At 42.5% G+C, this 12,806-nt stretch overlaps 1 protein-coding gene across 1 annotated transcript; it reads left to right on the top strand.

Annotated features, from left to right (window-relative positions):
- The first annotated feature begins 539 nt into the window (after positions 1-539).
- FAM89A (family with sequence similarity 89 member A) lies at positions 540-6,735 on the top strand. Its single transcript, XM_032102356.1, has 2 exons — positions 540-836; positions 4,740-6,735. The coding sequence occupies exons 1-2, from the start codon at positions 582-584 to the stop codon at positions 4,896-4,898; spliced, it is 414 nt and encodes a 137-aa protein (XP_031958247.1). The 5' UTR covers positions 540-581; the 3' UTR covers positions 4,899-6,735.
- Positions 6,736-12,806: the final 6,071 nt, after the last annotated feature.

Here is a 12,806-nt window from a genome sequence, read left to right as displayed (position 1 = left end):
ACATTATTCTCATTCTGAATCAAAACCACAGCACTGTACTAGCTCCTGAGAAGACATCTATCCCCGCCCAAACCAGGGCAGAAAGAAACATCTTGATGGAAAGGAAGAGCAGCGTCGCGTGTTATCAGGCGACTGATGCAACACCATCGCCACAGAAGAACTGGTCACCCTCCGCCTCTAGCAGTTAATCTGCTTTCATGCTTGCTTTCACTGCGCTTCATCCCTCCCCCAGCCCCCGGGCCGAGCCCGGAGGCTCAGCCCCGCTGCCGCAGGGCCCTTCTGCCTCCCCCTGCCCGGGGGCAGTGCGCTGCCGCGGGGGTGTTCCTGCGGGACACAGGCTGAGGCCGCGCCCGCAGGGACTCGCCTCGGCTCAGACAAAGCGGCCGCGGCGCGGCCCCGGCCCTGACTCGGGGCACCTGCGGGGCGGCCCCTCCGCCGCTCCGCTCCGCTCCCTCCCTTCCCTCCGCCGGCCCCGCGCGGCTCCCCCGCCCCCGCCCGGCCCGGAGGCGGGGCGGGCTCCGGGCGGCGCCTCCCGCGGCGGGGCCGAGGCGGCTCCTTCCGTCGGTGGCCGCGGCTGCAGCATGAGCGGGCCGGGGCTGCTGGGGCCCGGCGGCGGCGCGGGGTTGCCGCCGCTGCCCAAGAGCCTGAGCGGGTTGCTGAACTCCTCATCCTCGGGCGGCGGCAGCGGCCAGGGCGGGCGCTGGCGGGACCTGGAGCGGCTCTACGCGCAGAAGTCCCGCATCCAAGACGAGCTGAGCGGCGGCGGCCGGGGCTCGCCGCGCCCGCCCAAGCCTCCCAACCTGGACGCGGCGCTGGCCCTGCTCCGCAAGGAGATGGTGAGCGGGGCGGGCTGGGGCTCGGCGGGGGCGGCGGACGTGGCGAGTGGCGGCGGGGCACCGCCGCCTCCCCGGGGCCAGACCGGCGCCCCGGGCCGGTGCAGCCCCTGTAACCCGGCCTGGCTGCCGGTACCGGCGGCGGGAGCGGGGCTGGGGGTGGCGGGACTGCTCCGGGTGCGGATGGGGAGCCGCTTACCGCGCCCTGCGGCCCCCACCGGAACCCGGCACCCAGCTGAAAGGCTGGTGTTAAAAAACACCCCCAGTGTCGGTATGATTCGTGCAGCCCAAGTGGCTGTGATTAGGCGTAGTTTTCTACAGGACTCTGTTTTGATCCTGTAGCACAGCGTTATTACAGCGAAATTCTTCCGGCGACCTGGCGCACCTTTTGATTAAATACTAATTGGGTGTTGGAGCTTTGCTGGTGCAAGCTGCAGCTGTAATGACTAATAATAGCCTAAGCCTTACGTGCTGAGGATTCTGAAGAATCAGTACAAGAAAGACAAGGAGCTGCTGGAGAGGGTCCAGCGGAGAGCCACAAAGATAATTAGGGGGCTGGAGCATCTTTCTTATGAAGAGAGGCTGCGGGAGATGGGCCTGTTTAGTCTAGAGAAGAGGGAATCTCATTAATGTATATAAACATCTCAGAGGTGAGTGTCAAGAGGATGGTGTCTGACTCTTTTCGGTGGTGCCCAGCAACAGGACGAGGAGCAATGGCCATAAACTAAAACACAAGCAGTTGCACCGCAACAAGAGGAAGAACTTCTTTATGTTGAGGGTGGCAGAGCACTGGAACAGGCTGCCCAGGGAGCTCGTGGAGTCTGCCTGTCTAGAGACATTCAAACCCACCTGGAAGTGTTCTGGTGTCACCTGCTCGAGGTGACCCCACCTTGCCTTGGCGGGAGGGTTGGACTGGATGACCTCCAGAGGTCTCTTCCAACTCTAAAAACTCTATGAAGCATATAAAATACGATATTGCTGAAAATCTGCCTGGTTCAAGACTGGTTTTTTTAAACTAAAAAGGTGCTTGAGGACAAGAAGCTTTTTTGAAAGGTCCTTCTGTGGATTTAGAAGGATGGGAGTGTGCTGAAATCTTAGTCTGCCACCAGTGTTTCAACAGTTAGAGATAATTCTTAAAACTGTGTATTAGAATTGCCAGTTTGCACTAAAGCTCAGGAAGGATGGGTCTATCGACTGCCGGGGCTTTCTTCTGCAATGCTGTGAAGGGAAACAAGGACATATGGTCTTAGTCTTAAGCTTTTCCAAAAAAGTAAAGGTAATTCATTAAACAAGTCTAATCTATTTCTTTCCTAATGGGAAATCAAATGAGATACTTCTCAAAGTTATTTGATAACTAGACTTCCCTTTTAAACTTTCCTTTAATACTCTGCTAGCCTTGATGATAATTTGATAAAGTATTTCTAAAGAAAAAGATACTTCTAAACACATCAAAGACTTTCAAGCAACAGGCTCCTTGGTTCCAGATGTACTTTTTTGTGGCCTGTACAAATTAGAGAGACTCTTGTGTACTAAAAGGCTGCCTTTCATCAAGAAGATAAAAGCACTTTATTACTGATATTGAACACTCTTTTTGCAGCAAAGATACAATTTTCATTGAGTAATGGGTTGGCTTTAAATTTTCCATAGTGAGTGAGGAAGAAATGCACAGCACCATCTTTCCCTGCAGGGTCAAGCAAGGTACTGTGTATGTAAGCTTTTAAAGCTGAGAAAGGGATGGACTTGGATGCTTTGGAGAGGGAGGGAGGAAAGGAGAGGTCATTTCAGAGCTATGATTGTGAAGAACAGAGTTGATTGCATGGAACTGTGTGCCATAGGTTGCCCTATCAAGAGTCAAATGCAGCTTGGCTGGCATTAAAAACTGTGCTAATGCTATCAGGGTTGGACATTTCTTCAGGCTTTTCCTACCTCAGGGATCATACATGAAAGTTTTGAAGAGGCTGCATTTTTCACAGTAGGCTTGTTTGATAGTTTGATACTAGTGGCAGCAATAGAAAAATAAGATAGTAAACATAACCATTTGGTTTTAAGACTGTTATGTTAATTCTGCAAAGCAATTTTTCCCTTAAAGTTTGTGCTTGGCAGTCAGTAGAATTGAACTTCACAGAAAGTGCTGAAATTCTTAATGGAACTGAAACAGGAGAGCTGCTGGTGAAAATGGTCCCACCTTCCTTGGGAGACAAAGGTCACCTGTCTCCAGGTTGACTTTTTTTGGCTCACCTCACTCCTGATTGCTTTTTGAACAGTTCTGAACTGCAGTCTTGTCCCTCAAACATTTGGCTCTCATTCAGGTCTGCCAGGTGGGTCTCATGTTTGTATGTCATAGTGTTAGGTCCCGCTTCACAGCATCCTTTCTTACCTGAGGTGAGCAGTTTGTCTAGGTTATAAAGGAAGATGGGTATGAAAAGTAGCATAGATCTGAGGTGGTGGAAAGACTTACCAGTAATGTCCTGGCAGCTAGCACAGTGTCCCATCACTTGTCCTAAAATCTTCTTTAGCCTGTGCAGGACATCATGTTTTGGCTTCATCATTACACCAAGGAATTTGTGGTGTTCCTGGAAGATGTCATACCCTCTTTTTCTCAATGGCATTGTGGTGTATGATTTTTTTTTTTCTCCTCTTCTCACCTTCAGAAAGAGCTGCTGGTAGGATAGTTCAGCAATGTCGAAGTAAGATCATCATGCTAGCTTCTTGTGGTTTTCTTGTGTGCTGAGTGTATTGTCCTGAGAATTTAGAAGCATAAGGAGAGATTTTTGAGGTAAGAGTTCTCATTCTGAGTAAAATACAGCCTGGTGTTCAGGTTGCAGTACAGGCTGCTAACGTTATTTGTTTATTTATTTATTTCCTCTTGACATGAGGTTGTGGCAAAAACTTTTATTTGATGAAACTGAGGCTCACTAGGAACAGCCTGTCGGCTTAACACTTCCTTGAAAAATAAGGCCAAAATGGCTGTTTCTCTAAAATCTCTATTTGGGTAGTGGTTTTAATTTGATCTGACTTGGATAGGTGACAATGTCAAGTGAACTCTCTATTTCGTTGCCAGAGAGGGAGGCTGAATTGAGTTAAATGAATAGCTTTATTTCACTTTGCTGTGCAACATACTGGCTTTGTACCTGACATAAAGATGCAGACCACAAGGTAGCCTTTTTTTAATGGTTCTCCAGATCTGTAATTAGCTCTGGAACTAATATTTGAGAAGCTTAAGGACCAAAATATTAGGTGCTTAATTATAATCAAGCCTATGCTTGAGTGGCACGTGAAAATAGTCTGAAGATTTGCAAGATATGTCATATGTGCTTGTGTCACTTCTGTTTAGTTTTGCTGCCTGAAAGTAGCATGCTGTATTGTGCTAGACTTACCTGGGTTTGTCAGATGCCTATGTATGTCAATATAGAAAAGAAAATCAGAGTAGAACTACTCAGCTGGGAAGTGGAAAAACCAGAGTCCCATTTAAAACTTCTACTCCAGGCCATTTTAAAGAAAAACAGAGCGCCTGTGATGCTGTGAGAGAAAGATGTGTGAAAGACACACAGTATTTCTGGAAAAATATCTCCCTTGCATAGTGAGGAATACAGACTTTATGAATTTATCTGCCATGGTTCCGATAGGAGTGAACTGCTTATTAAAGTCAAGCACAGCATTGTAATACAACATTTTGAAGAACACTTTGCATTTGTTCTGCACTATTGCATCACATCGTTCCTTGTTCTTTTGTCCAGTTTATCCCGTGGGGCATCTGCCACCTTAGAAAATGAATTTTACTTTCATATTTCATAACTGTTCAAGGTGGAAAGAAGCTCGAACCTCTTGTTTAGCAACAAAAGATATACAGCATTATACAGCCATAAAAAGGCAATTGCAGTAATGATTGAATTGTTCCCCCTTCAGGTTGGCCTTCGGCAGCTGGATATGTCATTGCTGTGTCAGCTCTACTCCCTGTACGAATCCATTCAAGAATACAAAGGTGCCTGCCAAGCTGACTCTAACGCAGACTGCTCGTACGCCCTGGAGAACGGATTTTTTGATGAAGAGGAGGAATACTTCTAGAAGCAGGAAGATTCCCCTTGAGGCTGACTGAAGTTCTTTTGTCCTTCTCTCCCTGTAACACACCTCAACAAGAACAACTGGAATTTGTATGGATCCCTCTTCCTGAGGAGGAACACCCAGCTACCCCGAGTTGTGTTAAATTCTCTTATTTTAACAGGCTGTCAGTACAAGTTACTCATGCAAATACCACTTGAGCAAAGTGCTGTACTTTAATTTTTGAAGAGTCCTCAGACATGCTTGACAAGAGTTTTCAATTTAATTTGCAAGGTGGGTGTTTTCATCTTACAAACATTGGTAGCTTATAACTGGAATTTTAATCGTAGAAGACAGCAGCGACTTCCTGAGTTGTAATAACTTCATAAGGGGGGAGGGAAGCCTCCGCTGTGGTGTTAAATAGCTATAGGTGATTTTTGGGGGAGTCAGTGGCATTGATAAATGCATTTTGAACAGGCATCTGGATGCACGCACATCCTCAGCACTACTAAGCTAGTTCTGCTCTTACCGGCTGCATCCAGTTTTGTACTGGGTGAATTGTTTACACAGTTAATTTTTTTTTTTCTCCCGAAGCTAATTTATTCCTAGCTTGCAAGCTGTACATGTGATAGTGAATGTTACCAGCAGGTTTTTTTTTTCTCTGTTGATCTAATTCACTTTCTTGGTACTGCCACTTGGCATTAACTTTTATACTCTTCTCTGGATTTCTTGCATCGATGTAGCTCTTTGACCTGCTAAACGCTACTCTGAAATGGTTTGCTTAGCTTTTACTGCACTGCATAGTAAAAGCACATTTTCAAACATAGTCTGTCTGCCACTATGTGGCTTGGAATAACATGAACTCTTGTGCAAGTGTTCTTGATCATATGAATAAGGAAACCTCTCATATGACACAATGGGACAAATTGCAATATTTTATACTGGGTGAACTTTGTTGCTGCAAGGTAGATGACAGCTCTTTTTAAAAATGCGAAATAAGTATTTTGAGCACATACTTTGCATATGTTAAAACTTTTTATACTAACTTGTTCTTTGAAATATAACTTATTTTTGTTTTCAGAACTTACTAAAGCACTTGGTTAACTTTTTATTAATTCGCAGTGTGTACATGTAATGCTTAATCAGCTGAGAGTTGCCAACTATCTGAATCTTTACCCTTCTCTGTTTTAAGTAAAATGAACTCTCAATGTGATTTTTGTTTCTTAAATTTAATTCTGAAGATTGCTGTAAAGCACAGTGCCTGAATCTTGACACAAGGTAATAATTAAGGGCTTAAACCTCAAAGGGTTTTTGCATGGTTCATGTCTGGCATGCATGCAGTTTGCAGGAAGAATTGGAGATCACATTCTGGGGTAGCTCCTCTGTTTTTAGCAAAGGCTAGGATGTTGCAGTGATAAAAGCCAAGAGACTTCCAGGATGCATTCCCTCTAAAACAGGCTTGTTTTAGTGGAATTCAAAGGCCACAAGAGTAAAGACTGTGCTGTAATTGTGTATGTGTATAGTTCTTAATCTAGTCTGTGGCAATGGTTGGGTATTTTTTTAATGTTAGTTCTGGTCTAATTGCTTCACTCACCCAAAACTAAACTGAATGATAAGGAAAACACAGATAATCCAGATAGCTACATCTGTATTTAAAAGTTGTGTGCCTATGTGTGTATACATGTATAAATATATATACACACACATATTTACATGCAACTTTATGCTTTGACTTAAGAATGTATCAGCTTTTAGTATAATTTGCTGTGCTTTTGGTATTTACATGAGGCTTTTTCTAGTCTGTTGAAGTACTGCTATTTTCTTGCTCTTTCCCCAAAAATAAAAAGCATGATGTTTAGCATAACTTTTTAATGTTGTGTGTATTTTACTTTTTCAGTGAATACAAACCCCACTCCCCTTCCCAACCCTCCCATAAGAAAACTAGGACTAGTTATCACCTGAAGCAAGCAATTTTTAAATTACAGTGGAAAAGGTTCTACCTACCTCTGTTTGGAATGGAATTTACTGCTTTTCTGTCTTAATTGGATTTTACTTGTTTTTAAATTCAGGAGAAAATCCTGTTTCTACTACTAAAATTAATGATTCTGTTTTACAGATCTTTAGAGTGTCATTCCTTAATAGTTGCAGTGGTGAGAATGGACTTGAGCAAAATTCACAGTATTTTCTCTTAAAAAAATTAAAAAGTGATATGATTTATGTTTCTCATCATGCTCGTGATTTGGGCAACATGGAATATTTGGTATTCCCTGTACCAAGGGAAGCATAAAAGTCTTAAAACATCACTCCACAACATCTGGACTGAAAAATAGTATGGATTATAAGGACTTGCTAAGTTTTCAGCACCTTGTCCCTTTTAATAACACCATCTTGCATGGGAGAGAAGTTATAGTCTATATTCCTAAGGAAAACTCAAATGCCATGAGGGCTGGCTAGCCAGATGAAGGTTGTAAAAAGAAGAAACTTGTTTTTAAGTCAGTAAGCAGTTGCTCCAGAGGCTGATGTCTATGTCTGGTGTTGCAGTTGTGAGTTGTACCTCTTCACCACATTATAGCAGCACAAAGCAGGGAAATTGCTCTGGAAGAGAGGTGCTTGGTGGGAAAGTGTAGCTTAAATATTGAGTAATTGCTACAGGCAGCTTCAAGTCCGAGTTCGGTGTGCGCATGACTGAATGGAGTCACGTTACTACAAAAGCTTCCTACCTGTGGTCCAAACCACATCCCAACACAGCTTTCCATTTTGATTCCATAACCCCAGCTCATCTTAACATGTGAGTTTTTAAGGGTACCTTTTAAGGAAAGAAACTCTTGGACACTTCTCTACCCAGTGAACACTGCAGAACTTTCCCAGTCCCACATAGCACACCCAATAATGAGCAGGCCCAGGAAAAGACAGGTTTACAAGGAAAAAGAACAGTCAGGTTCCTGCTGCCCAGAGATGGAGAGCTCTGAGTACAGCAGTTCAGAAGGCAATCTGCCCTGGGTAACTCTTCACTGGCCTTTCTCCAAAGGGCCTATAAATGTGGTAAAGCAGTTAGAAATAATTGTTAGGTCTCCACTAGCTGTACTCGAAGTTTTATTTTTACTTCAACAGCATATCAGCCTCATTCCATTGCTATGACAACTGCAGAGTCATACTGTCATAATTACATTACACTTTAGTCCCCTGGCAATTGCCTTAGTCTACAAAACGAGAAGAGTCTGGAAGGAGTGCTCCACTCTGGAGAAAGTGGGTGTCAAAAAGTAATGGGTGACTGATACCATGGCAAATGTAACAGATGAGCATTTAGGTTCAGCTTCAGCTCCTGGTGAAGTTACTGTCAGTGCTATTGACTTTAGTGGGGATGGACTTCAAAGCAGGCATCTTTTCCTAAAACCAGAATTGCTGCTTGGTGTCTTTTATTTCCAAGACTGTGGAACAGCTAAATACTAAGATACAGGAGATATTCAAATAACACTCTACAAATGTACTACTCAAAGGTACTGCTTTAATGCACTGAAATGCAATAGGCAATCATAAGTATAACTTGTAAAAAGCATGAATGTTGCTTCAAAGAGAGCTTTCCAGTAAAGGTGGGGCAAAATTGCACTCAGTTTATGCATCGTTTAGGTGCTTGCTAAAAGTTGAGACTTCAGTACAATATTTGGTGTAGTCATGAAATTGGAAGACTAGGAGAAGAATTATGCAAAAATTGTGATAGTATTTGTAATTAATTTAGTTCCTAATCATAGGTAGCCAAATAATTTTGTGACATTTAAAACAAGTTGACTTTTTAAAAATTATGTTTACAATTTCTAGTAAATAAGACAGTTTGCAAAATTTTAAATGCAATGAAGAGAGTAGCAAAGCCCCCCAGTCTTTATAATTGATCCACTTAGTACTTATTTACAAGCCTAAGGTTTTGTGTCACATTTAGCCTTCATCCTAAGGAAACAAAGCTTATGCAGTAAATCTGTCCTGGCATTTTCTCTGTCTGTTTGCTGTAAACTAGGTCTGATAGGACAGAAGTTGTAGAGTTGCTCTGTTTTTAGAAGCCTTGTAAAAATTTGGAGCTGGAGGAAGAGAGAGACTTACTGCTCCTTTCTTGGACAGGATCACAGGTAAGATTCCCCTTTTGGCTGGTGTTTGATCACCCGGCTGCCAGAAGGCAAAAGCCGGGTGGTCACACGCCTGCTGGCAGCTCTGCAGTAGCCAGGGCACCACAGTGCTGGGTGCCACTGGGGCGTCTGGGAAGGAGGAGAGTCTTAGCACATCTTCTAGAGAACGAGGATGAAAACTGCAGATACAACAGGGGGCCCCGGGAACACCCCAGGTGCTGCCTTCAGGACTCAATGGGATGCTGGAAGGGAAGAGCGGTGGGGAGGAATGTTACAGTTCCTGGATGTGGGAGCTTTGCACAGTTTGGAAGGAGATGCTGAGGTCCTGGAACATGAGTTCTTTAAAATCCCATGATTGATTAGTTCTGCTGCTGACACCTTGGGGGATTTTTCATGTCCTTTTTTGACCCATTTTAGATGCTGGGGTTATGCTACTTGTCATGTATTTTTAACGTGACAGTCATTTGTTGCAGGTATGCGCTTTTGCTCAACTGGAAAGAACGTGTTTTATTTGACTTTATTTAGCTGCCTAGCTAAAGCCGTCCATTTGCCCTGAGGAATTAGATTGCTCTTAGGGTAGAAAACTAATTCCCCCACTGTGCTGTTCAGCTGACCGCTGGGGAGGAATGTGAAATGGAAGGATTAATCAGGTACATGCCAAAGGGAGCCCTAACAACAGGTCTTTTCTCCAATGTACTGCTCTGCGACCTTCAGTCACTTTGAAAGAATTTACTGTGTTTTTGTGATGCCTACCTGTGGAGGATATATTACCACTGCAGTTTGAGGTTCATACTTTTTTCATATACTACATGCATTTTCTCAGAAAACAACTCCTCAGAAGTACATTTTTCCATCCATTATCTTTGGTTTATCTGAAGTTAATGCATTAACTCTAGACAACACTGCATTACCTAAGGAAATAACTTGTTTGTTTCCTTAGCAAAGTAGTTAAAAGATTTATCTTATTTGCAAAGTCATCTTCTATTGATTTTAACATTTTCTGTGAGTTTCCAAGCTCCCAATGTGGTAAAGCCTCTTAACTGCCTATTCTATGATCCTGGCAACTGCAACTCTACAGGTAGCTTTACAAACAGCCAGGGTCTGCTGTGAGGGCTAGGTTCTGCCATGGCTCAAAGAGCCTGGGGGATCTGTGCCAAGGGACAAACCCTCCTGAGCTGAGGTGGTCTGGAAGAGCAGAGATGGCCCCACAAAACCCAGATGAGCTCTAAGGATTAAAGCCTAGGTGAGGCTGGATGTGTGCTGGACTGGCACCTGCAGCTTGTGGGGCAATTGCACCTTGTAAGAAATGAAGAGGATTAACAAGGGGTTCTCACTCAGATGACTCACTCAGAAGTGAGTTTGGCTATTTGATTTTAAATGACAGAGGAACTTTGGAGGGGATAAATATTCACTGCAAAAGTCTCTTTCCCTTAGTTTTTTGGCCCACTCTGTTTTATCTTTTCTATTCCCAAAACTTAATTAAATGAATGTGGAAGCAACCAGCCCTAAGTAATGAAGCCCACATCTGATTTCAGAGGAATGTGCTTTTAACAGTAGAATTTACATTTTTCAGATAAGGTTGGTATGCAATTTAAAAAGACAAAGCCATCTGCTACTGAAATACACAGACTTGTGACTATTTTGGCTCTTCTCTGGACTTTTGCTACAGATTTTAAATGCACTTGTGCTAAGACTTTATTAAGAAAATGTCTTCAAGAGAATGTAATCTTTCAGAATTCCTCAGTTTAATATGAGAGAAGAAATCCTATGCAAATAATGGATTGTTAAAATTTAGTGGCCGAAGCAGACTGTTTGGAATTGTTAGTGCACTGAGAGTTCAGTTCTATGTCAAACCACTGCCTTAAATTCATGTTAGCAGTTCAATCCTCCTCGCAGTGCTAACTACTCACTTTCAGAAATCACAAGCATTTCTTCCACAGGTCAGAAACGTCCTTGTGATTACCTGGCTAGACACATGAGTAAGGGCTTGTGAGCTCCTTTTGGCTCAAGATACCAGGCGCTGTCACAAACAATAAAGTTGCCTGTCTGAGCCCTACCAGCTCTTGCTTAAACTCTTCTGACTCGTCAAACAGCAGAACATTTTAAATCATTTACAAGGAGGCAGTGTAATAAGGTCGTTACTTCAGTTACAAAAGCACCTGGATGACAGGGACAGTACATTTTGTTGGGTTTTTTTCTCTTAACCCTTTACATTATTTGGTTACCTGAATCTTGATTTTAACAAAGCACTAATTATTTGTACTGAAAGCCCTCATGGACATAGGAAAATTCAAACATTGCATGCAGAGGTGCGCTAACAAGCGAAGTTTTGAACAGGTAAAGTACAATCTTAAATGGAACCACATTTTAACCTGTTTCATTATTCCTAAGCAATATCAAAGGCTGTTTGATTGTGGAATAAAATTACTTTTTATATGCTACATTGCACAAAAGGTAAACGACTGAAATATTAAAATAGTTTGGTGTAGGGGAAGGACATTTTATCAGAATCAGCTGAAAAAAAATAGTATATCAAAAGAGAGAAAATTAATTTCTCATAGCATTAGAGTATCAAAGCTCTGTTACCATTTGGTTTTTGTCCTGTATGAACACAGCATGTCTATATTCTTTCCAAGGGTCTTGCTATTCCTGTTTCTTCTGTTAGTATTGTACAAATCATACATGATCTTGACTTGCATCTGCAAAATACCCTTGCTCTTTCTGACTGATACTTCATCATGATGCTCAAGTTGGAGAAGCCTTTCCTTAAATACCTTGCATCATACATATAAGCTGTAGAGAGAATGGAATATATAGCACTTATTCAATGTGTAATTTGAGTGCATTTTTAGAAGAGGAAAGACATTTATGAACAGAGTTCTAGTGTATTTTTGGAGACTGTCATTGCACAGTTGCTTGCATACAGTATTAACCCTTATGGATAAATGAGAGAAGTAGAAATTTGCAGTAATCTCTGTGGGGAAGAAGGAATTCTGTTTTATGCATTTCTTTTATCCTGTCTCATGTCCTTTCTTACAGGATTTGCTTGAGTTCTGAGTTCTCATATGTAAATAGGTTTGTCTTGTCTCCAGTGCTTTGTGTGTTTACACAATAGGACTTTTTTTTCACTTATCACTAGCCAGTCATTCAAAAAGTCCTTTCTGTTTCAAATGTAGGACTGTTCTAGGCTTTCAATGTCCCTTCTTCTCATAGAGAATAATAGTCTTTTCTGTGCTTTCAATGCAGGTATGTATGGGCAGAATACATCATTCAGTGTTAGAGAAGCCAAGCATACCTCGTTATTACCACAGATGTTTATTTGTATAAGCATCTGCTAAAGTGTGCCTCCTAATGAAAATTTACACTACAATTTATTTTGCAAGTTAGGAGGGAGTTTGTATGGATGCATTTATTCTCCAGAAACAGAGATCTCAATGCATCATGTCCATTCTCTCATTCTCTGAGTTAAATACTTTCATTTGTAGGCACTGATTGTATTTTTGTTTCAGCTTAATGGTGTGTTACCCAGTGCCTATGTCCTTACAAAAAGTCTGTAGTAGATCTGAGATGTGCAGGCTGCCTTGTTCATTTAAAATGAAATATTTAATGCTTTGTGGTCCTGCAGCCAAGGAATTCGTCTGATGGATTTCTGTGTTGCTGGCTTAGCAAGGCTAAGCAGGGGGTAGGAGGGAATAGGAAGCATATAACCAGGAGAATAAAAGTGGAGGACAGAAACTTTCTAAAAGACTAAGTCACCATCTTCACCATGGATTCATCAAGTAAAATTGTGTATTTTCACAAAATCATATTGCTTGAATAA

Source organism: Corvus moneduloides, chromosome 3 (genome assembly GCF_009650955.1).
Source record: "Corvus moneduloides isolate bCorMon1 chromosome 3, bCorMon1.pri, whole genome shotgun sequence".
In the NCBI taxonomy this organism is placed as follows: Eukaryota; Metazoa; Chordata; class Aves; order Passeriformes; family Corvidae; genus Corvus; species Corvus moneduloides.
Note: the sequence above shows the minus strand (reverse complement) of the source record. Positions and strands in the feature narration are given on the sequence as shown.

What these genes read in the sequence shown, in the direction of transcription:
- FAM89A (XM_032102356.1), top strand. Translation starts at nt 582, where the DNA reads ATGAGCGGGCCGGGGCTGCTGGGGCCCGGCGGCGGCGCGGGGTTGCCG. An exon ending in CCCTGCTCCGCAAGGAGATG is followed by an intron (nt 837 to 4,739) that starts GTGAGCGGGGCG and finishes TTCCCCCTTCAG; the next exon opens with GTTGGCCTTCGGCAGCTGGA.